This window comes from Apiospora aurea, assembly GCF_038362705.1.
Source record: "Apiospora aurea strain CBS 24483 chromosome Unknown utg000003l_segment0_segment0, whole genome shotgun sequence".
NCBI lineage: Eukaryota > Fungi > Ascomycota > Sordariomycetes > Amphisphaeriales > Apiosporaceae > Apiospora > Apiospora aurea.
This window is the reverse complement of record NW_027117390.1, coordinates 794914-815046: the sequence shown is the minus strand read 5'-3', so window position 1 is coordinate 815046 and position 20133 is coordinate 794914. Positions and strand designations below refer to the sequence as shown.

At 48.0% G+C, this 20133-nt stretch overlaps 6 protein-coding genes across 6 annotated transcripts; 5 read left to right on the top strand and 1 right to left on the bottom strand.

The window, feature by feature from the left end:
• Window positions 1–5339: 5339 nt before the first annotated feature.
• Window positions 5340–6671, top strand: PG986_004091 (C6 finger domain-containing protein; the record flags this gene model as incomplete). Its single annotated transcript, XM_066840313.1, has 4 exons — window positions 5340–5348; window positions 5468–5911; window positions 5995–6290; window positions 6395–6671. The coding sequence occupies 4 exons, from the start codon at window positions 5340–5342 to the stop codon at window positions 6669–6671; spliced, it is 1026 nt and encodes a 341-aa protein (XP_066702940.1).
• Window positions 6672–7433: 762 nt separating this feature from the next.
• PG986_004090 (uncharacterized protein) lies at window positions 7434–8145 on the top strand (the record flags this gene model as incomplete). Its single annotated transcript, XM_066840312.1, has 2 exons — window positions 7434–7551; window positions 7652–8145. 2 exons carry the CDS (start codon window positions 7434–7436, stop codon window positions 8143–8145), a joined length of 612 nt encoding a protein of 203 aa, XP_066702939.1.
• A 1933-nt stretch (window positions 8146–10078) lies between these two features.
• PG986_004089 (HET-domain-containing protein) lies at window positions 10079–11251 on the bottom strand (the record flags this gene model as incomplete). The annotated part of the gene is made up of 1 exon (XM_066840311.1): window positions 10079–11251. One exon carries the CDS (start codon window positions 11249–11251, stop codon window positions 10079–10081), a length of 1173 nt encoding a protein of 390 aa, XP_066702938.1.
• An 832-nt stretch (window positions 11252–12083) lies between these two features.
• PG986_004088 (uncharacterized protein) lies at window positions 12084–13430 on the top strand (the record flags this gene model as incomplete). The annotated part of the gene is made up of 1 exon (XM_066840310.1): window positions 12084–13430. The coding sequence occupies one exon, from the start codon at window positions 12084–12086 to the stop codon at window positions 13428–13430; it is 1347 nt and encodes a 448-aa protein (XP_066702937.1).
• Window positions 13431–16128: 2698 nt separating this feature from the next.
• On the top strand, window positions 16129–16914 carry PG986_004087 (polysaccharide lyase; the record flags this gene model as incomplete). The annotated part of the gene is made up of 1 exon (XM_066840309.1): window positions 16129–16914. The coding sequence occupies one exon, from the start codon at window positions 16129–16131 to the stop codon at window positions 16912–16914; it is 786 nt and encodes a 261-aa protein (XP_066702936.1).
• Window positions 16915–17450: 536 nt separating this feature from the next.
• PG986_004086 (uncharacterized protein) lies at window positions 17451–18841 on the top strand (the record flags this gene model as incomplete). Its single annotated transcript, XM_066840308.1, has 4 exons — window positions 17451–17513; window positions 17559–18037; window positions 18105–18241; window positions 18402–18841. 4 exons carry the CDS (start codon window positions 17451–17453, stop codon window positions 18839–18841), a joined length of 1119 nt encoding a protein of 372 aa, XP_066702935.1.
• Between the last annotated feature and the right edge of the window lie 1292 nt (window positions 18842–20133).

Sequence of the window (20133 nt, the reverse complement as noted above, 5' to 3'; positions counted from 1 at the left end):
TAATCGTATTAAAGGATAATAAAGTAAAACTTATTAAACGAAATATTATTATTATAATAATTAGTAATTACTTTCTCGTTTAATCGGGCGGGTAATTTATTATTAAACTCCCGTTTATAATCGTTTTTTTTAACGCGAGCGTATCTAGCTAGCTTAACGAATTTAAGTTAAAAGGTTTAAAAGCTGTCACTAAGCTTTATAATTAAGTTTTAAAAGGCTTTACGGGTTTTTTCGTGAGCGTTAAGGTTATAGTATTATTTATACAAGTAATTTAAAAGGTCTTTAAAAGTCTTAATTAAGGGGTTATCCTATTCGTTAGTGACGAAAAAGTGTAAGTTTTTAACGGCTTTACCGTTAACCCGGCTAATAATATAAGTATACTTATCCTTATTAATAGGGTAGTAATTAGTATTCGTTTTTAATTTACCTTTTAAGGTTATAAACTAGTAATCGAACTTAATTTTAAAATCCTTTTTATTAATAAACAGGGGAAGGTCGGACATTTTAATATTTCGCTTAAAGCTACTAAGCGACGTAACGCCGGTGCGGGTCGTCCTTTTTATTTAAACCGAAACTCCTCGGTTTTAAATTAAGAGATTAATAATGTATTAATTTAATTGCTAGATTTCCTCGTTTCTTTTTACGACGACTAGTATAAGGTTCTTCTCTTTCTCGATAAGCTTACCGTCCTTATTTAATCTTTTATTTTAACTATTTTCTTAATTAGCGTCGTTATTTAAATCCTTTTCGCCGAGGACGGCAATTTATATATAGCTCTTTTTTAAGCTAGTATTAAAGTTCTTAGAGATTTTTATTAAATTAAGGGCTTAGTTTTTAAAGCTTATTATAAGGAAGGTTCGCAGTTTAAACTCCTTTTAAATAACGGTCGGGTTTTTTTATACATTTTATCGAAATATCCTTCGACGATTAAGCCTTCGCGTTTAAGCTACTAGGTTTTCGCGGTCTTAGTAAAGGCTACGAAAAATATCGCGGGAATATTATAATAAAAATTATATATAATAATTAATCGTTTAATCTTTTTTTTAATATTTTCGTCTATAACGTTAAAAAAGTTATCGGGAAAAAAGAACGCTCGCAGCTTAAGTTTAACCTCGACCTAATATAATTAATAAAATAATTCGAGGGCGGTAACTTTTTATTCTAAATCGCTTTTAATATCGAATAATAAATCCTCGCTTTCGCGCTTAGTAATAACGCTTTAATTACTTATATCTATTAGGTTTACATTAAGGTAAACGAAAAATACGCGTTTAGTTAATAGGGAATTTCGCGCGGCACGCTTTTTTAAGCTCGCGAAGAAACGGTTAATATTGTCGATATTAAAACGCACCGATTTACGGGCCTGTTTTACGCGCGTATCGCGCTTTTTTAAACCGGCGGCTATTTTAATTAATTACCTTATTTAATCGAGATTAATCTAGGTTTTAATTTTTAAAAGGGTGGGATATTCGTAAGGCTTTCCTAGGCTTAGTAAATTAAATCTTTTTCGGTAATATTCTAATTATAGTAATTCGGGAGGTAAAGCTATAAATTATTACTTTATTATAAAAAACCGAAAAAAATAGGGAAAAAAAAGGTCCAGCCTTGCCGGGACGATTTCCTTATTTAAATAGGTAAGGAAAAGTTAAGTGGCGCTCGGGCTATCTCTCGTATACCCTTGCCCCACTCTGGTTAGTAAGGCCACTAAAGGCCTATTTTAAGGTGGGCCGTAGCACCGGAGATTTAATTATCGTCGTATAAAATTAAAAGCCTAGTTAACGCCGACGCGTCCCGCGTTACGTAAATTAAACAATCGATTCGCTATATCTTTAATATTACTTATTCGAGGCGGAAACGATCGCGAATTTAAATCAATTATATATTATATAATTAATTACTTTTCGAAATTCGTAAACTTTTACGTTAACGACTACGTATCTCGTCGTAAAATACCACCGCGACGCCGGTAACGTAAAATTATATAAGGGATATTATATATTCGCGTTACGACTCGTATACGTAATTTAAGGTTTTTTTAAAACGTTTAAAGCGCTAACTATATATCGTTCTCTTTTTATTAATTTATTATCGTGGGTAGTAAAAATATAAAACATAAAATATAAATTATACGGAATTAAAAGAAAGTGTTTAATTAAACCGTGTATTTAATTAGACCGTGGATTACGTTATATAATAAAATATATATATTAAAAAAGGTTAATTTAATACTTTTTAAACGCCGAAGAGCTAAAAAGTCGCGAATTTAACTTAAAAAAGCCCTTACTATTAAGAAATTTTAATAACTATAAAACGAAAGGTAAAAAAAGCGTTTAACGCTTAATAAAAATAAAAATAAGGGTTCGTTAAAATAAAAGGCGACTAATAAAAAACGCTGTAATATTTACGGCGAAATAAATTACAATACGCGAATATATAAAAAAGATATAAAATTAAGCGAGAAATCGGATAGCGAATAGTTTTAATTAATTTTAAACGTTATAATTAAATTAATTTATATAAAAAGGCCGAGAAGTAGAAAAGGTGCGTCGTTAAGTGATATACGTCGCGTAGTGATAAACTACGTTACGCCTAATAATATTCTACGGTTCGAAAGTAATAATATACGAACCGGACAGGGTATTATTTATATTAGTTATCGTACGAAAAATATATATATATATATATAAAAAAGTAGATAATTAAAGTAAATAGATTAAAACTTAATTATACACGAGCAGTTATAATAGTAAAGGTAAATAGTTAAAGGAAAGAAACTTTTTATATAAAGAATTAAAGAATTAAGCCTCCCTTTATACTAATAGAGGAGAATCCGGATTAATAAATATACTAATTCGAATTTCGAATATTTTAAATCGGAACGAAAAAAAAGGGGACTAGTTATTAATTTATATAAAGGAGGAATTTTTTTATTAAATATTAACTAAATATCGAACGAAATGCTAAATATTATATATAATACCGGCGATTACAGTTTTTTAAAATTAATTATATTACTAAGAGTAAATAAAATAAGTACGGCACTACCCGTATTAAAGGAAAAAACGTAAAAAATCGGATAATTTAACACGTTCGTACGACTTACGGGAAAATACGGAAAAAGGGTATATTTTTTTAAAAAAAGTTATTAATATTAATATATTTAGCTTAAAAGTAATAATTAATACGGTTTAAAGGGATTACGTATATTATACGCACGAATTATTTATTTTATTATACGAAAAGGATTTTACGATCTCCTTTTTACTTAAATAAAGTATATATTATATAAAACTTATAATATACTATATTATATATCGTTAACCACTGTACGTACGTATAGAGCCCATTTAATATAACTTGAGATATATTTTCCACTTAAACTTAACTTGGTCCTTAGTGGGGGACATGCTAACCAGTGGAACCCAAGTCACAGTGGGCAATATAGTGCCAGTCAAATGACTAGAGCATTGGTCGCATTTGAAGATTAGTCTTTCGACCTTTGCAGCGGGGAACGGAGACCGCCGCCGCCCCAGCTCCATAAACTTTGCGATAGAGAAGGTAAAGTGCGGGCATATCTTAATGCCGCCCAGCCGGAGGATGCATCTAGCCCCAATGCGCAAGCTCATTTGATCATGGGGGAACAGGATCCATGGATGTATGGTTTTACAGGAGTTGCACCACTTTCTTTGGTTCACCATCCTCGACATAACACTGTCGTAGATCGAGTCGCCCCCAAATGGCCCGGGAATGCGGACGTTGGTGCAGGATGAGCAGCAAGTGCGCCGCCGGAGGCGCTCATGGACGTCGCCCCAGTTCGTTGCGAGGGCAGGAAGGTCAAAAGATGTTTGAGTAAGGTGCCTGCGCCGTCCAGTCCAACAAAGGGTTGGCTTGACAAAACGTGGTGTTGGCAAGATACGCCGAAACTTGCGGCACGTTTGGCGCATGATATACACATCGGTGCCGTCAAGGAGCTTGCACAGCTCGAGAATCACCTCCTCAGGTATATGGTCGAGACAGCACGAGCTATTGTCGTCCTGCGCCGCCATTATTATGTGGCCGGGAGGAGACACGTCTTGCTGTGTGCTTAGCTGCGATGAAAGCGGTGATGGAGTCATTGCGATGGCCTGGATATGAAATTAGAAACAATTGTGGGAAGAAAAGTTTGCTCAAAATCAGCTTGTCCCTTGCATGTATCGTTCGCCTTTAATAAGGGTCAAGGGGTTTACTCGGCTATCCACCTCTTTGTGGCTGACGACCATGTAGCTATTTCACAACAACAGGGTATTTGGAAGAGCTTAAGGTTGCTGGAGTGAGTAACAGCAATATTCTATTGGTCTGTTCCCAATAAAGGGGTGATATAACTAGAGCAAAATAGCTCAACTTAGTGTAGCCAGAACCTTTACGCACGTAGAAATATTCCGCAAGCTTGGGCGACTTTATTCAACAATACTAGTCCCGTGTATCGCCCCTACCTTTTTCAGACTCAACTAACTAACCCAGCAATCATCCCTGCCATGTTATCACAATCCCCATTATTGAATCGAAGCCAAAATGAGAAGACAGCTGAATCACCTCTCTCGTTGAGAGAAGCCGGACTCTGACCTGCCGTCGTCTTACTCCTTCAAGCGCGCCTCCCAAGTGATCTCGTCATTGACTTGCCCCTTTCTAGTAACGACCGGGCGAGCGTATCCCAACTGGACCAACCATATTGCTCGAAACGCAGCTTGTACGTTTTTGGTGACAATTGGGCGAGCATCCACCTTTGTGCAGCAACCGCCGTAACTTTGTCGTGTTTTCCGTCTTAGACGTCCCTACCACCAAAACGCCAAGGTGCTGCTGAACTCCGGTAGCGCACAACTTCTTGCACTAATTGATTGTAACTGATTGTCGGCAGTGCGCCAGCCAGGCCGCGAAGATGCGAGAGTACAGCCCCGTTTCTCTCGCTCGATTGATACCCAAGGCAGTCTAGCATAGCGGCAGAGCTCAGCTGCTAGAGACTCAGCTGCCCCACTAGGAGGGCAAGAGGGGTCATTACAGCGCATCCATCCGCCTTGCGATTAGCGGCCGACAGCGAGCGTATTTGACCGGGCCAGCTTTCATACCACGCCAACCTTCCTCAACGACTGCGTACGAGTGTCCCTTGTCTGTACCCAGCGACCTTCACCCCCCTTCCCGCAGTTCACAATCGTCACCAGGATTCTTGCGCTCGGGCGACTGGGCACGCTTTAACGGCCCGGCCGAGGATGGCACCTGGACCCTTTGACGCCCGCGTCAAGCGTTCTCGCTGTACGGCTTGCTCCGCCAGTCACTTGAAGGTACCGACTCTTCTTGCGCACTCAATGGCCGAGGTATAGATTGCGTATAAGAGCTGACACGGGCCAGGTGTAATAACGGGCAACCGTGCAGCCATTGCCAGAGACGGGGTACCCCTTGCGTGTACCTGCCTGTGGCTCGTAACACGATCAAGCTCGACCAAGGGAAGCACAAGACTCAAGCGAGCTTTCCAAACAAACCCAACGGTGCCGTAGTCCGTCGTGGCCAGTGCAGTAGTGTGCAGCCACAGCTCAGCGCCTCGCCCTCTCCCGATCCAACGGCTCGCTACTTCTACTATTTTGAGATATTTGTGCAGCGGAACATATTCACTCCCAACGTGGCATCGTATAATCGCGACATCCAAAGCCTGCTGGGAACAGGACCAACGAAATTCCTACACCATGCTGTTCTTGCATTAGGGGCACTCCAATCGTCCCAGATTGGCGCGGAGAGTCGTGCGAACCGCAAAGAGTATGAATATGCAGCGTTAGAGGCTTATTCAACATCCCTCACTGCCTTGCGGGATACAATGGAGAATTGCCCATCACCGCCAAGACTCCTTGTGTTCTGGACCACACTGTTTCTTGGTATATTGGAGGTGAGTCCTAGCACTCGGTTTCGTCTCTGAGCGGACCCCTTTCTCAGGCCTCCGCGTCGGTGGCAACTGCTAACACATGCCAGCTTATGCAGGGTGAAACCGGTGATGTCTGGCTCATGCACATGGTCCACGTCACTGCTAGTACTCTCCAGGCGGCCGGGCCAGGGGCGTGTCAGTCCGGTCTTGGACTATCATTCTTCTTCCAGGCCCATATTTTCGAAGCCTCTAGAGCGCAGTTACTCGGAGAGCGCAGTTTCTTGTCAAATCCCGAGTGGGGTCGCTTCACGAGAAATCTGCCCAGTGTTGATGGGTCAGGTGTAGGATCCCGTCTGGACCATGCCTTGAACGTCATCGTTCAGTGCTCCAAAATTCGAGCGCTGTAAGTGTTTTGGTCTATCAGTTTTTGGATCAAGTTATGGCCTGTCAGGTTTTAGGGCATTGATACATACCTCTTTTTTTGGGTGCATGCTAACACATAGATAGGGCAGTGCAGATGCTGGCGAGGGTGGAGCCATCGCATGTGAGCCAAGTGCCTAAAGATGCTCCCAGTATTGCCAAGGAAGGCTTTCGCCTCCGCCAAATGCTGGAGGCATGGAGGACCGACAATCCAGCGCCCCAAGCTCAAGCCTTGGCCACACCCTACACATATTCAGTACTCGGTGGCTTGCTTGAGAATCTGATTTCCAATATTTTCTTTGCTGCTATCAGCATCTATCTATCCGGGATCTTTGACTATGAGATCCTTCACTGGCAACGATAGGAGGACTTCAAGTTGCCAACGCTTCGGCTATAGGATGAGATGTGGATTGGCGGAAAGAAACCGAGAGAGCCGTTCTGTCATTGATGATACCAAGGACGAGATGGTTTACAGTACCCCGCAGAGTATCTGTCAATTTGCTAGTATTAACCTCCTCGTATCTGTGAGAACACGACTCGCCCTGGGGGATGCGGTGTGCTGTGGCTGGTCATGCTCAGATGTGGCGTTGTTGATGGCGAAAACGTTAAAACAAAAACATCCAATGGACGAATATGCATAATCAGACAGGCCAGAAATACTTGGCCCATCTGAATACGAAGGTTCTGTCACCTGTTATGCTGTCAGAGAAGCTGCAGCCCTGAGAGCTACCTCGGCAGGGGGGCAAACGTGTGTCAGCCCGATATCCGTATGACCAAGAGGAATTGGCATGCCGAAAACGCAAAGTGCTAGCTCTCTGCCACCACAGGATTCACTGCTCAAGTGGCACACCCAGTAGGCTCCCCCCGCTGTCTGTGCCCCTGGCGGTGGTAAAACTAGCTTGTTTCGCCGCCGTGTTGGCCCAGGGAACTGCCGCGCCGCTCCTGCATAGACCTCCGACAAAGCTTAATTCGACGACCGGCTTCTCCATTTCAGGACACAACTACCCTCCGGCCTGTTCGTGTCTGTTGCCAAACTACTGCGCTGTGTATTCATATTCCGAAGAATGGCCAAGAGAATGGGCCATGCGTCTAAGAATGGACGGGCACCAGCCCCTATAAGTTCTCCATGTCCCGCCTGACCGAAAAGCTGGAGTTCCACAGCACTGAACACACTATCTACTTCCCCACACGCACCCAGAACCAACCAAACAAGGTCAACTATCCAGACAACATCAAAATGGGTTGTAAGTCATCTCCTCTGTCATCTCCATGGGGCTACTGCATCCCCACATCGTCTCCATAGACGGGGGGAACCTACCCGGCCAAGCACTAACTTCTGTCCAGTCTTCGAAGGATCTTTCAAGATGACCAAGGTCTCCCCCGCCATCAAGGGCCTGACTCGCGAGGCGGCGATCGCGAAGCTGCAAGACAAAGACTTCTTCATCAAGTGCGACCCCCACCTCGTGTCCTACGACGCCAACCCCGACCCGGCCTGGGGCTCGTACGACGCGCCCAAGCACCTCAAGCCGTTGGCGCAGCGCGTCAAGTCCTACACCGTCAAGGACAAGTACGAGAACCCCATCATCGGTTCCGACATCGAGAGCACCTACGAGTTCATCGACCTCGCCGACGGCTTCTTCGTCCGCGTCCGCAGCCCCATGGGCACCACCATGGAGAGCACCTTTGTCCTCCGCGACAAGGGGAACGGAGACCTCGAGGTCGTCCAGGAGTGCGACTGCAAGTGCAACAAGGCGCTGTCGAGCATGGTCAAGAAGGATCTGGACAAGAACTACATCATCATTCACGAGAATCTGGCGCAGCGTATCGGTGGGAACTAAGGCCAAGAGGCCTTGACTCTTCGGGTCTAGACGTGGCAAATACAACCCATAACGATGTCTTCTCACTAGAGTTGGTAGTCCCTTGCTAACACGACTTTCGAAGTGGTTGTTACAAACGGTTCTATCATCATGTGCTCGTTACGCTGTCGTAAATACAGGACGGTGTCGTCGCTTCATGATGACTTCTGTAACAACCCTCAGAAGGCATTTATACATGCATCAGGTCACGATCACCGTGGCCAATGTCGCGTTACTTTCACCTGTCTTTTTCTTCTTCTTTGGTCTTCTTTTTCTTTTCGTGCTTTTGGTTTCGACTCATACCAGTGCAGGCCAGCAGAGACATGAACTGTTCACTAGGCGCCTCAGCGTAATCCAGAATTTGTACGGTGTCGAGATAGAACGGAAGGAAATCCCGGGCGGACATGAACAACTCAAGCTGACGTCGTTTCATCAGCCGGCATCCTGATCATTATAGCACACCACCACCAACCTAGTCTGCCGGATCCAAGACGTGGTATGGGGCATGCTTCCGGATTCATCTCAGCATCCACCGTTTGATGAGGGTGCTGACTTGAGACCAATTCATGAATACTACCACTGGCACTCGGGACAATGCTATGCAACCCGGATGGGGCTACCTTCGTACGGACGTCGTCTTGGCATCCACATAAACTGCTCGCCGCGTCCACACGCAAAGCCATCGTGCTGGGTGGCATGCCGCTGCACGAATTCGGTGTGACGGAGATAATAGCCAGAGAGGACACCTTCCATGTGCTCATCAAACTCATCGTCTTCTCAAGTAGCGTGAGCGACAGCAATAAAGTGGTTTACAGGTTGGATATCGGTAACAGCTGGCACTCTTGTTTTACACACGACCTGACCAGCTCAAGTAAGCAACAAAGCAATCAAAAGATAGATTTGGGCCTGTAAGTTGATTCTATAACCCCCGTATCCTTCTCATGTTTTCTTTCCATCAACCGACAGCATCACAATGAGCAAACTTTACATTATCATAAATGTCCGTAGACAGTGATCTCTCTTGACAATTTCATCGATGTCCCAGGTCCACACTTCAACAGAGAAGATTCCAGCACGTTCCCAGACGGTTGTATCTGGACGCAGCTCCAGAATCATGACATATGAGGTTTTGAGATGGCTCCCGATATAGAGGCATTGCCATTTTGAGCCATTCTTTAACACCTGAGAGATTTCAGCATCGGATCGTCCGTCTCTAGACCATGACAGAGATGCTGAAAATTTTTCCATGGTCCAAGGTTGGTTGTCTATAGCGGTTGGATTATACGCGAAATGTTCAAATGGTATCACGGGTCCTGTTATGTGCAAGACCGTGTATTTGCTCTCTGGACAGAGTTCCGAAAACTCCACCGCTGGACCACCAGCCTGGTCTCCAAACCGAAGTCCTCGGATGCCGATGAAGAAACACAGGTTTCTTCCGTCGTTGAATTCGTACTCTACTGGGCCGTGCCATCCAATCCAAGCCCAAGAGGGAAACATGCGCCGGCGCCGCGGTCTTTCCAAACTGGCTGCATGAGTCCATGCCAACGCATAAACGAAAAAAGACATTCCTCGGGTAGAAAGATCTGGGTAGGCGATTCCCCAAACGTGGCCAAAAGTATGCCTTTCCTTTGAGAACCGCGCGAGGACGCCCCTAAATGCATTTAGGGAGTCATCATCATATCCTAGATGCCTGGCGCTATAATCCTCCACATTGGAGAGGTATCTGCAGAAGAAGTTGTACAGGGATACTCTACCACGCACAATTTTGCCAAACTTTTGTTGCCGATTCCTGCCAAACATCCCTGAGCGGAGAAATTCGTATGTCTTTGATTTGTTCTTTGTGTGTAGCATGTCAAGAGGCATGTACGCACTTTCGAAACAATTCATAGTGTTGCATTCGAAGTACATCTGCTCATCAGTGAAAAACAAGGCGACGACGGCTCAGAAGCGCTTCCTGGAACGTCCAGCCTCGAGTTGACCAGCAGGAGGAGGCGATCGAATGTTGAGGATCTTTCAGGGCCTGGAGCACAGTCACGCCCTCGGCACGAATAACCAACTGACGCCGGCGGGCTGTGCCGCTGACTACTGGAAGGCCGTAGGTCTCGTCAAGACCAGCAGCACTGATGATGGTGAGAGCGGAGTTCTGATAAATGGCGTCCATCTGCTGGATCTGATCGTGCTTCGTCGCTGCATCGTTCTGATCAATGCAAAACTTGTCAATCCACAAATACCGATATCCAAGCGCCTTGGTAACCTCGATAGAGTCGCGGACGACAGCAGACAGCTTCTCTGGTAGCCATTTTCTTCCGCTCTCTTCTCGGATTGATCCGCAGTGGCCTCCCGATCTCGCCCAAACATAGCTAAGCGCAACGTAGGCCAAACCTGGTCCGCCGCTTTCGATCGATAATGTTGTGCAGTCGATAACTTGAAGGCCATGGACGGACTCGAGTTTTGTTTCACAAAGCAGTCTGTGCTGTTCTGTGCAATAAGCAAGCCACGATTTTGCTGTGTCGGGGTCGAATTGTTGGGGTACTATCTGCGGTGAGAAGAGGGTCGGGCGCTCGGTGTCTCGCAGCAGAACTGGACCACCGTTGGCCCTGAATCCATTCCCACCGAAATTCCCAGGGTCCAGCAAAAGACACATAACCTCCGTTTCTGCTCTAAGTCTTGAAGGCTTTTCCAGACCCGTCTGACCGATGTATGCTGCCGCAGTCATAGAGAATTTTGTCTCTTGGTCCCCTATACTTTCGCTTTGGGCTGCATGCGCCGGCATTGGGTTAATGGCGACAAACATCCGACATAATGGACAGGTAGCTTCATTTGAAGCTCGAGGCCGATATTCACTTTTGCGAGAGTAATATGGCTTGTTATAAGCCTCCTGCAGGATTCCTGGCAAGTCGAGCTCCAGGCATTTGTCACATAGCACCTCTGCGAAAGAAGATGCCTTGGCGATCTCTTCAGTAAGGGCTGCAACTTGCGCGCCTTGTTTGATACGCTTCGGACAAAGTACGGGAGGTTCGGCTTCGAGTCCATCTCTCTCTTCCTCTAAGGGAACGGCCGAGAAAGTACGTTTCCCTGCATAATGCATTTCTTGCCCATCGCTGCAAGGTCCGGCAATCGGATGACAGGTACTAAGACGCGGGGGGGACCACGGGTTTATCAAAGTCATGCATCATGTGGGCATTGAAAAGGGTTGCAGGCCCTGGAAATTGACGGGCAAAGTTTGGGCTACTAGATAGACAATTGGAGTAGCAAGAACCAAGACGATATTGAAAGTATGTAAAGATGAAAAGCCAACAGCACCTGGCTTGGGAGAGGTCATCTAAATGCACGATCCGACCACAAGGCGTCCGGGACACGGGAAGAATGTCTAAGACACCGGAGGGCTGTGATGTGGCTCAGCGCGGATGGTCTGCCGCATTTACGATGCCTTGACATTGGAAGCGTGGTAACCATCTCTCATTAGATGGTATTCGGAGCGAGCGTTCCTCTTTTTCCCACCCCTGTCGTAGACTGGTCTGGCAATTAGCATGCCAAGGCGGCAATGACGACCCAGCACGGCAGGTGGCTAGGCTCCTTCCCAATCCATGCGTTACTGCCCGAAGTCTCCAAGCATAAAAAGCTTATCATATATGCAGGATAACATATACCGACAGTTCCTTCCCTCCCATCGAGACCGTATCAGCTGCATTCAACATCGCAGCTGCCAGACAGGCGTGGATGCCAAGATTTGGGCCCCCGAGCTGCCAGTTATGACTCGAGAGGTAGCATCACCAAGACAATCCATTGCTGCTTGGCAAACTTGGCCAATCATGCATTACAGTATGAATTAAAAGGGCAGATCCCTTCGATATTAACTTTTGCTCCTCTTCTCTTCCCCAGGCTGCACCAGGATATCGCTGTCGCTGCCCAACTGCACCATGAAGTCCAGCTCGCTCGCGACACTCGTGGGCCTATTGGCCCTGAGCACCACCTCGTCTGCTTGCCTCTTGCCCGAGGAGCGCGAGAATGACGGCCACATCAGGGCCATCCGCGGCCGCCAATCCCGTAACAATGGGACACCAATTGGCACCGGAGACCGCTTCAACGGAGGAAGTGTCGCGCCTCGCGGCCTTGGGTCGCAGGGCTCCAGCACCAGCTTCAGCACCATCCTCAACGTCAACGAGATCGCCAGTGGCTTGAAGGGACTCGCCAGTACCTATGGCATTGAGACCTTTACCACGCCCTACAAGACATACCAGGGTGCGCCTATTCAGGGCGCCGTCGTCGGCGGAAGCGGAGGCCGGTGCAAGGACGCCTACCGCGTCTTCCTAAACGGCAACATCCACGCCCGCGAGCGCGGCTCCGCGGACAATGTCCTCTTCTTCATTTCGGACCTGCTCTACGCGAACAAGACCAACGCGGGCCTGACGTACGGATCCAAAACCTACACCGCCGCGCAGGTCAAGACGGCGCTCTCGGCGGGCATCGTCTTCATCCCACTCAGCAACCCGGATGGCGTGGCGTACGACCAGAGCAGCAACAGCTGCTGGCGCAAGAATCGCAACCCGGCGTCGGGCACGGGCTCGGCGAGCGGCATCGACCTGAACCGCAACTTCGACTTCCTGTGGGACTTCACCAAGAAGTTCGCCTCGAGCGTGCGGTCGAGCGTCGCGTCGACCAACCCGTCGTCCGAGACGTACCACGGCACCAGCGCCTTCAGCGAGCCCGAGACCCGGGGCATCAAGTGGGTGCTCGACACCTATACTAAGGTGCGCTGGTTCGTCGACCTGCACTCGTACGCCGGCGACATCCTCTACAGCTGGGGCAGCGACGAGAACCAGAGCAAGTACCCGAGCATGAACTTCCGCAACTCCTCGTTCGACTCGGTCCGGGGGATCCTTAGCGACACCCCCGGCACCCGCGGCGGCTACGGCGAGTACATCCCCTCCACGGAGCTCACGACGCAGACCACGGCCGCCAGCCGCATGGTGTCGGGCCTCACGGGCGGCGGCGGGTCCCAGTACAGGGCCATCCAGAGCTCGGACTTGTACCCCACCAGCGGCGCCAGCGACGACTGGGCGTATTCGCGCCACTTTGCCGATCCGAGCCTCAACCTGGTCCATAGTTACACCATCGAGTTCGGGTTCGGTAACAATGCGGCCAGCTGCCCGTTCTATCCCACCGTGGCTCAGTACAATGCCAACATGAGGTCGGTCGGGGCGGGGTTCATGGAGCTGCTGCTCGCGGCTGTGGAGTTGGGTCTTGGTGACAAGACTACATGCTAGACAGGCGGTATGATGTGACTTCCTGTTTCGATCATAATCTCTTAATATCGTTATGTGCTCTCGGAACCCCTCGTTGTCCCAGTGATACGTGATATCATGTTGAATAGGTAGCCCACAAGCTTAAACGCAAGGTGCCTGATAGTAGCAATAATAGCTTCACTCTTCGATCATCGAGCATTTCTGCATCAGAGCAACCCAAGCCGGTAGGATAACAGTCTGCAGGTCGGTCTGATTCCCACGAATTGGTAACAGGCTTCCCACCCACACCGCATGCACCGTAATCTGCACAACCTTTCAATACGGCACTAGGTGCCTTTACTCGTAGATATATTTGGTTGAGACGTAAGATCAGCCGTTCGTGAAGGCATCTACGCAACAGCTCGTGCAGCAGCTCATGCAGCGGGCAACGCTAGATCAATTCAATGGAGCAATCTCCCCCTATATATCAACACAAGTGGAGATTTCCCATCGAACAGGAACATCACCGTGGTCAAATTGGAATCACAGGAGATTTTGGGATAATATATGCTAACATTCAAACTTTATAGGGGTTAACAGTTCGAACCTGCCAGAGACCAGGCCTGTCAAAGACTGACTGTGACTGGTGGCGGGGCGATTCGATACTACGAGGAATAACAGGGCCAGGATATGTGGTGTGACGATGGGGAAACATGTGTCGCGGATGGTGCCTTCCCCAAGATCGGCTCATTACAAGATAGACTGACCGAAAAGATCCAGAGGAACCAGACGAGTTCGAAGTAAGTACAAACCCCCTCCCTGCCTTATCCCCTCCCCCAGTTGACTATGGTGCTGTTCCTGTTTATACGTATCTCACGTCCAGATCCACCTTCTGGACATTTTCTATCTCTCTCTCTCTCTCTCTCTTTTCTTGTTTTTCTTTCCACCCTTCATCCACAGTCGTTATTGGAGTTAACAGTCGGGCAGTAGGCTAGTAGAGGCGAGGGTACCGACAGTAGGTTGCCCTCTTATTACACGCGGTGTTGTTATTACTACGTTTGACTTGTGGCCCAAGAAACCGGAGACGATTTCATTGGTTTTGGCAGATTGAGGCGGACCCCTATATATTGCATATGGGAACCTCAATCCGGTTTCTTGTCACCACTTGTCTGAATCTCGCAGGAATAAACCACGCAGCGTAGGTGGATATATGGAATGCAATCAGTGGAACATGGAGCTGTTCCAGTGAGGCTTTGGTTCCCCAGAGGCGAAGCTTGTGCTCCGAGAATGACGGCGTAGGTAGCAGGCTGAAGCCCGTAAACCACCCACCCACGTTTGGTAGCATCGTCCCATTGATAGAGAGTTGCGCGAGGCAGCAGTAAGGTTGCAGCAGCAGGATGCTTGGGATAGGTGTAAGTATATGTAGGTAGGTACCGAATGAGGTACACATCTTGGAGCTTGAGCTGATTGCTGGTGAACAATCAACACCCAGTGCCAGCGCAGCAGGTCAATTGAGCACCTACCACTGCTCATGTAGCTCAATGGGCTCAGATTCTTCTAATTAATAGCTACAGCACCGTGGTCAATTTGGAAGAGTGTGAAACTTGGATTTCACCTGCTAACCAACCACTCAACAGGAGCCTCGAGTTCGAAAACTGCGGACGTGGGCTACGGCCCATGACAGGAAATGCCAGTGGCCTCCGGGCCTATGGCATAGGACCCCCGCCGACAGACGACACCCGGGTCCTGGCACAAGTCGACAGAAAGGTCCAGGCCCCGGCAACCGACGACGAAAAGACCCTGGCCTTCGGGCCTCGGCACCCCCGACGAAAGACCTGGCCCATTGGGGCTCGGCACCGAGCGATAAATGGCGGTGGTGGTGATGGTGTGGTGTGGTGCAGTGAGGAGTATTCCAAAGTTTAAGTAAGTAACCTCTCCCTTCCCCTTCCAATTGACCACGGTGTTGTTCTATTCTGTTTTTTTTTTCTTCCATTATATCTCTCCCCCCCCACCGGCTTCCCTCTATTTTCCTTATTTTTTTATCCGTCTTTGCCTTTCATTTTCTCGTTCTCTAATCGATTTTCTCATTTTCTCATCTCATGTTCCTCAATTTTCTACCCAGCATCTAGATGGGGCGTCTTCGACTTCAAAATAGCCGTACCAGTGAGATTGGGAGATCTTGCTGCATGTCGACAATCCCAACCAACGTTTGTGGGTCACGTACTTGTACTACATCACATAAATATCTACACTTTGTCAATGGTCAGTCAGGGCGGTGGCGGTGAGCGTCCAATTGCAGTGCAGCCGCAGTGGTGATACTCAGTAAGCTTGCAACCACTATGTGCCTAATCTTAGTGACAGGCAGGGGTGCTTACTCAGGTATCCAGCTGGGATGCCATGGTACTGTCAGCGAGTACGAGAAGAAGCAAATTACTTTGGCGGAATGGTCACAGCTGAGCTCGGGGCCACCAATTAGCAGCGAAGCAACCCACTCTTCGTGCCTACGTCGGTACTGTCACTATATGCGATGCACTGAGTAAGCACTTTGCATCCTGTTCGCCCTGGTCGTGAAGACATACCCTGCATTCTGCTTTGGGGGCCAAGGAGAATGGTATATAATAATGGATTGCCTGGGCCATCGACTCATCTCATCTCTTGCACACATCATCAGATTGGTTCTCCGCAATCGAGTTTCCGAACAGAACCCCACCTCTCATCCTTCTTCCTCAAAACTGCCAAGATGGCCGGTAAACTCATCAACTCCCTGCTTGCTTTCGCACTCGCCCTGGGCGGAAGCAATGCCACCCAAAGTTTCAGCAACCGAGGCACCACAGCCGGCTGGGACACCTTCAACCACGAGAACAAGGGCACCGTGCAGGAAGTGACCAACGTGGTGTACCCGGACATCACGAACCAGGGCACCTCGCTCAAGATGACCCAAGTCTACGACCCGAACTGGAGCGGCCGGTACCACTCCGAGGCCGTCAAGTACAACGTGTACAAGAAGGGCGACACGGGCTTCTACGGCTTCGCGTTCCGGCTGCAGGAGAACTGGGAGTTCACGCCCAAGCTCAGCTTCAACCTGGCCCAGTTCATCGCCGACTTCACGAGCCTGGGCTGCGCCGAGACGTACATGCCGGGCACCATGGTCTGGCTCGAGGGCGACCAGCTGCAGGCCCGCGTCAAGCACGGCGACGTCTGCCCGCCGAGCGCGCAGCAGACGACGCCGTTCCGCAACCTCGCCACCGTCACGGCGGGGGTCTGGCACCGCGTCGAGATCCAGGCCAGCTGGCGCAGCGATGGCTCGGGCTACTTCAAGCTCTGGTTCGACGGGAACAAGGTCAGCGAGACGTTCGATATCCCCACCACCGTCACCGATGGCCGCGCGTTCCAGTTCCGCGTCGGGCTCTACGCGAATGGGTGGCACGACAAGGGGTACTCGGGCAACCAGGCGACGCGGCAGGTCTGGTACGATCAGATTGGTGTCGGCACGGTGTTTGCTGATGCTGCGGCGGATCAGTGGTAGAGAAAGAGAGGATGGTGGCCTCGGGGGCCGTGCTGTGCTGCTTGGCCGGTGCGATGCCATGCTAAAGCGACATCGCCAATGTAAACTTCACACAATCTTTAGAGGTCTAGGAACAGTTTTTATATGTCTACATATATCATCGACATGGACAGCCAGAAATCAAGAATGGGTAGTCAATCGTTTTCTTCTTTTGCTTCATATGCACCATCTTTGGCTCAGCAGAAGCAATTATGGAGGCCTTTGTTACACAAGTTTGGATGCTGGTCCAATGTGTGCAAGTGATCATGCGCCGTTTACGACGTGGACGCGATGTTCGGTCGGTTTCAGGCTCTGCAGGCGAGCTGAAGCACTGTCACGTCACACAACGATGTCGGCCAAGTCAAGCCACCCCCTCATTTTAGGTGGCCTAGATGTATTTCAAAATCCCAACCGTTCTCCAGTCTGTTTCTTTCGCTCGCACCTATATCTCCGCAAAACCACATCGCCCTTCCTCCCGTTCAGTATCAAGTGCCATATCTCCCTTACAATCGCTCACCATGGACGGTTTCCCTATCATGCCCACCGAGATTGATCGTCTTATTGCCATCGAAGCGGTCAGGGTGCGTGGGCTCAAGCGCGCTGTACGTCTACGCCTTGTCGGCTAGTTATGGAACCGCGAGATTAGCGATGCTATTATCGAGTCGGGCATCCTTGACAACAACCAAAAGGTGGCGCTCTCGTGCTTCTGGCCCAGGTTCGTCATGCACAAGATTCGACGCGGCGACAAACTGCCTTCGCGGGAGTACGGCCTCATCCGCCGGGCAGCACAGCGCGTCGTCGCTTTCCGCACAGGTGAGCCGGAGTCCGCCAACAGCGAGGCATTGCAAGAGTACCTCTGGGAGATCTGCCAGTTCTCCCGGCACGCGCAATCATTGTCGCTTTGCTGGCCAGTCTGGTTCACGCCGGATATACAAATGGTACATCCTGATGAAATAGCACCTATCCGCGATTCCGACGAGGATTTCAAGCAAACTATACTTGCCGCTGCAGCTGCTACCAATGACCTGCCCCTTGTAAGGGAGCTGCTCCCCACGATGCAGGATCGTCAGGGTCTGGTCTACCAGACCGGTGAGAGTCGACACATGTCAGTCCGTTCTGAACGCTGCTACGAAATCAGGTGGCTATAACGCTGAAACTAACTAAAAATGTAGCCCTGTTCTCGGTTATCCGATATATATCGCGGCCTTCCAAGGCCACGTAGAAGTCCTGCGCACGCTGTTGGAGATCGAGTCTGATCCACAACGTCTATATTGGCTACATCAACAATGTGTATCATTTGCGCGCGCAGGTAATCAGGAGGGCCCACGTCTGCCTACAATCCACATGCTACGAGAAGTTTCCGGTCGGCGTAGTCAGCAGCCTCGCGGAGGCAACAAGCATACCGATATTTGACCGAATTTATCGACTTTGCAAGGACTGTATAAGTGTTGATCCACAGCAGGATACAGCCCAAGCGCAGACCGAGTTTCTGACAGTTACGTTCCGCCGGGCCGCCGTCGTCGGCAATCTGGTCATGATGAAACACCTTGTCCGGCTTGGGGCCTCTCCTACACATGTTAATCAAGAGGATGATGGTAATATGAAATACCAGGCACTCATCAGCGGCGTCGCAGCTAAAGGGCACGCAGATGTTCTTGCCTACCTGCTCGAGAACGGGGCAGAGATTACTTCGCGGGCACTCGAGGCCGCCTGCCAGCATGGCAATCCCGATACTGTGAGGGTTCTCCTGGCACATGGCGCTCGGGATACTTGGATGCCCGGCAATGCGCTGCTCGAGGCCGTCATGGGAGAGAATGAGACGGCTTTACGGCTGCTGCTGGGGGCAGGCACTATCGTAGACGAGGATCTGAGGCGCCGGGGGCTAGAGGTCGCGGAAAGGGGGGTTTGAGTTCGATGGCCAAAATCCTAGAGGAGTATGGACAACGTGGTCGCATTAGTCCCATACCTCGTACGACTGGGACATAATCCCGACCGAGCAGGGCGCCTTTTGCGACACGGGACACAAGCTGATATGCCCGCTGTGCTCTCAGTCCGTCACCACGGAGTGCTGTCACCTTGAGCAGAAGAACGTCGTCGGCGCCCCCGGCCTGAAGTTGTGCGGCGAGCATGTGCAGAAACTGAGATTGGGAAGGGATATAGGACGTGTTTACTTTAATTAATTAACTAAGCTTTTAAGCTACGTATATCCCCTAAAAAACTAAAAGCATGCGTTTAATAACGGCCCCTTTTTTATATATAAATTAAAAATTTAATAATATATTTACTTTAACCTTTTAATTAAAAGTAAAAAAAGCCGGTTAATTATTATTTCTTTTTTATCGTTTTATTTTATTAACCGATTAATCTTATTAACCGATTAATTTTATTAATTTATTTAGCTTTTTTTAATTAATAATATTAACTACGATTTTTTAATTAATTTAGCTTTTTAAATGCTTTATAAAACTTTATAAAACTTTATTAAGCGTAAAAAAGCGTAATAAAAAGTGCTATAACTAAAAGATATTATAAAAAGTGTTATAAAAATAACTTACTATAATCTATAAAGAGTATTATAATTTATAAAGAGTATTATATAATATTATTTATACTCGGTCTTTAAAACGGCGTATATTAAAATTAATAAATATAATATTATTTACGCTTAACTTTTAATATACGCTCGATTTCTCGAAATATTACTTTTATTTTAAATAAGCTTTAAATAAACTTTAAATTAACTAATTAAAAAAGTGTATACGTCGGCTAATAAATTAAAAGCTAGCTAATTAAAGTAAACACGTCTTTAATATTATATTATTCATTACTCCCTGTAATATAAGGTTATAAGCTTAATATAGTTTTCCCTTTAAAAGAGGGCTCTTACTAAAGACGCCTTAAATTGCTTCCAAAGCTTCAAACTTTCAAAAAGAGTTGAGAGATAAAGGCTGACGATCGTGCGGCTATTACCAAGGGCGTACAGGACCTGGGGACCGATGCCGGGACGGGGGTTGCTAATCTGGCGAAAAAATGCGGAGATCTTAAGGGCTTGCACTTAGTGCGGCTGCCAAGTACGGTCATTGTTAAAAACTCCTGTCCATCAAAAACCTCATCTGATATCCTTCGCTGACTGGGGATTAGCCCCGTCGAAGGCGGCGTCCCGAGTAGCGTCGTGTGTATTCGGCCCTGTGCCATGGTATA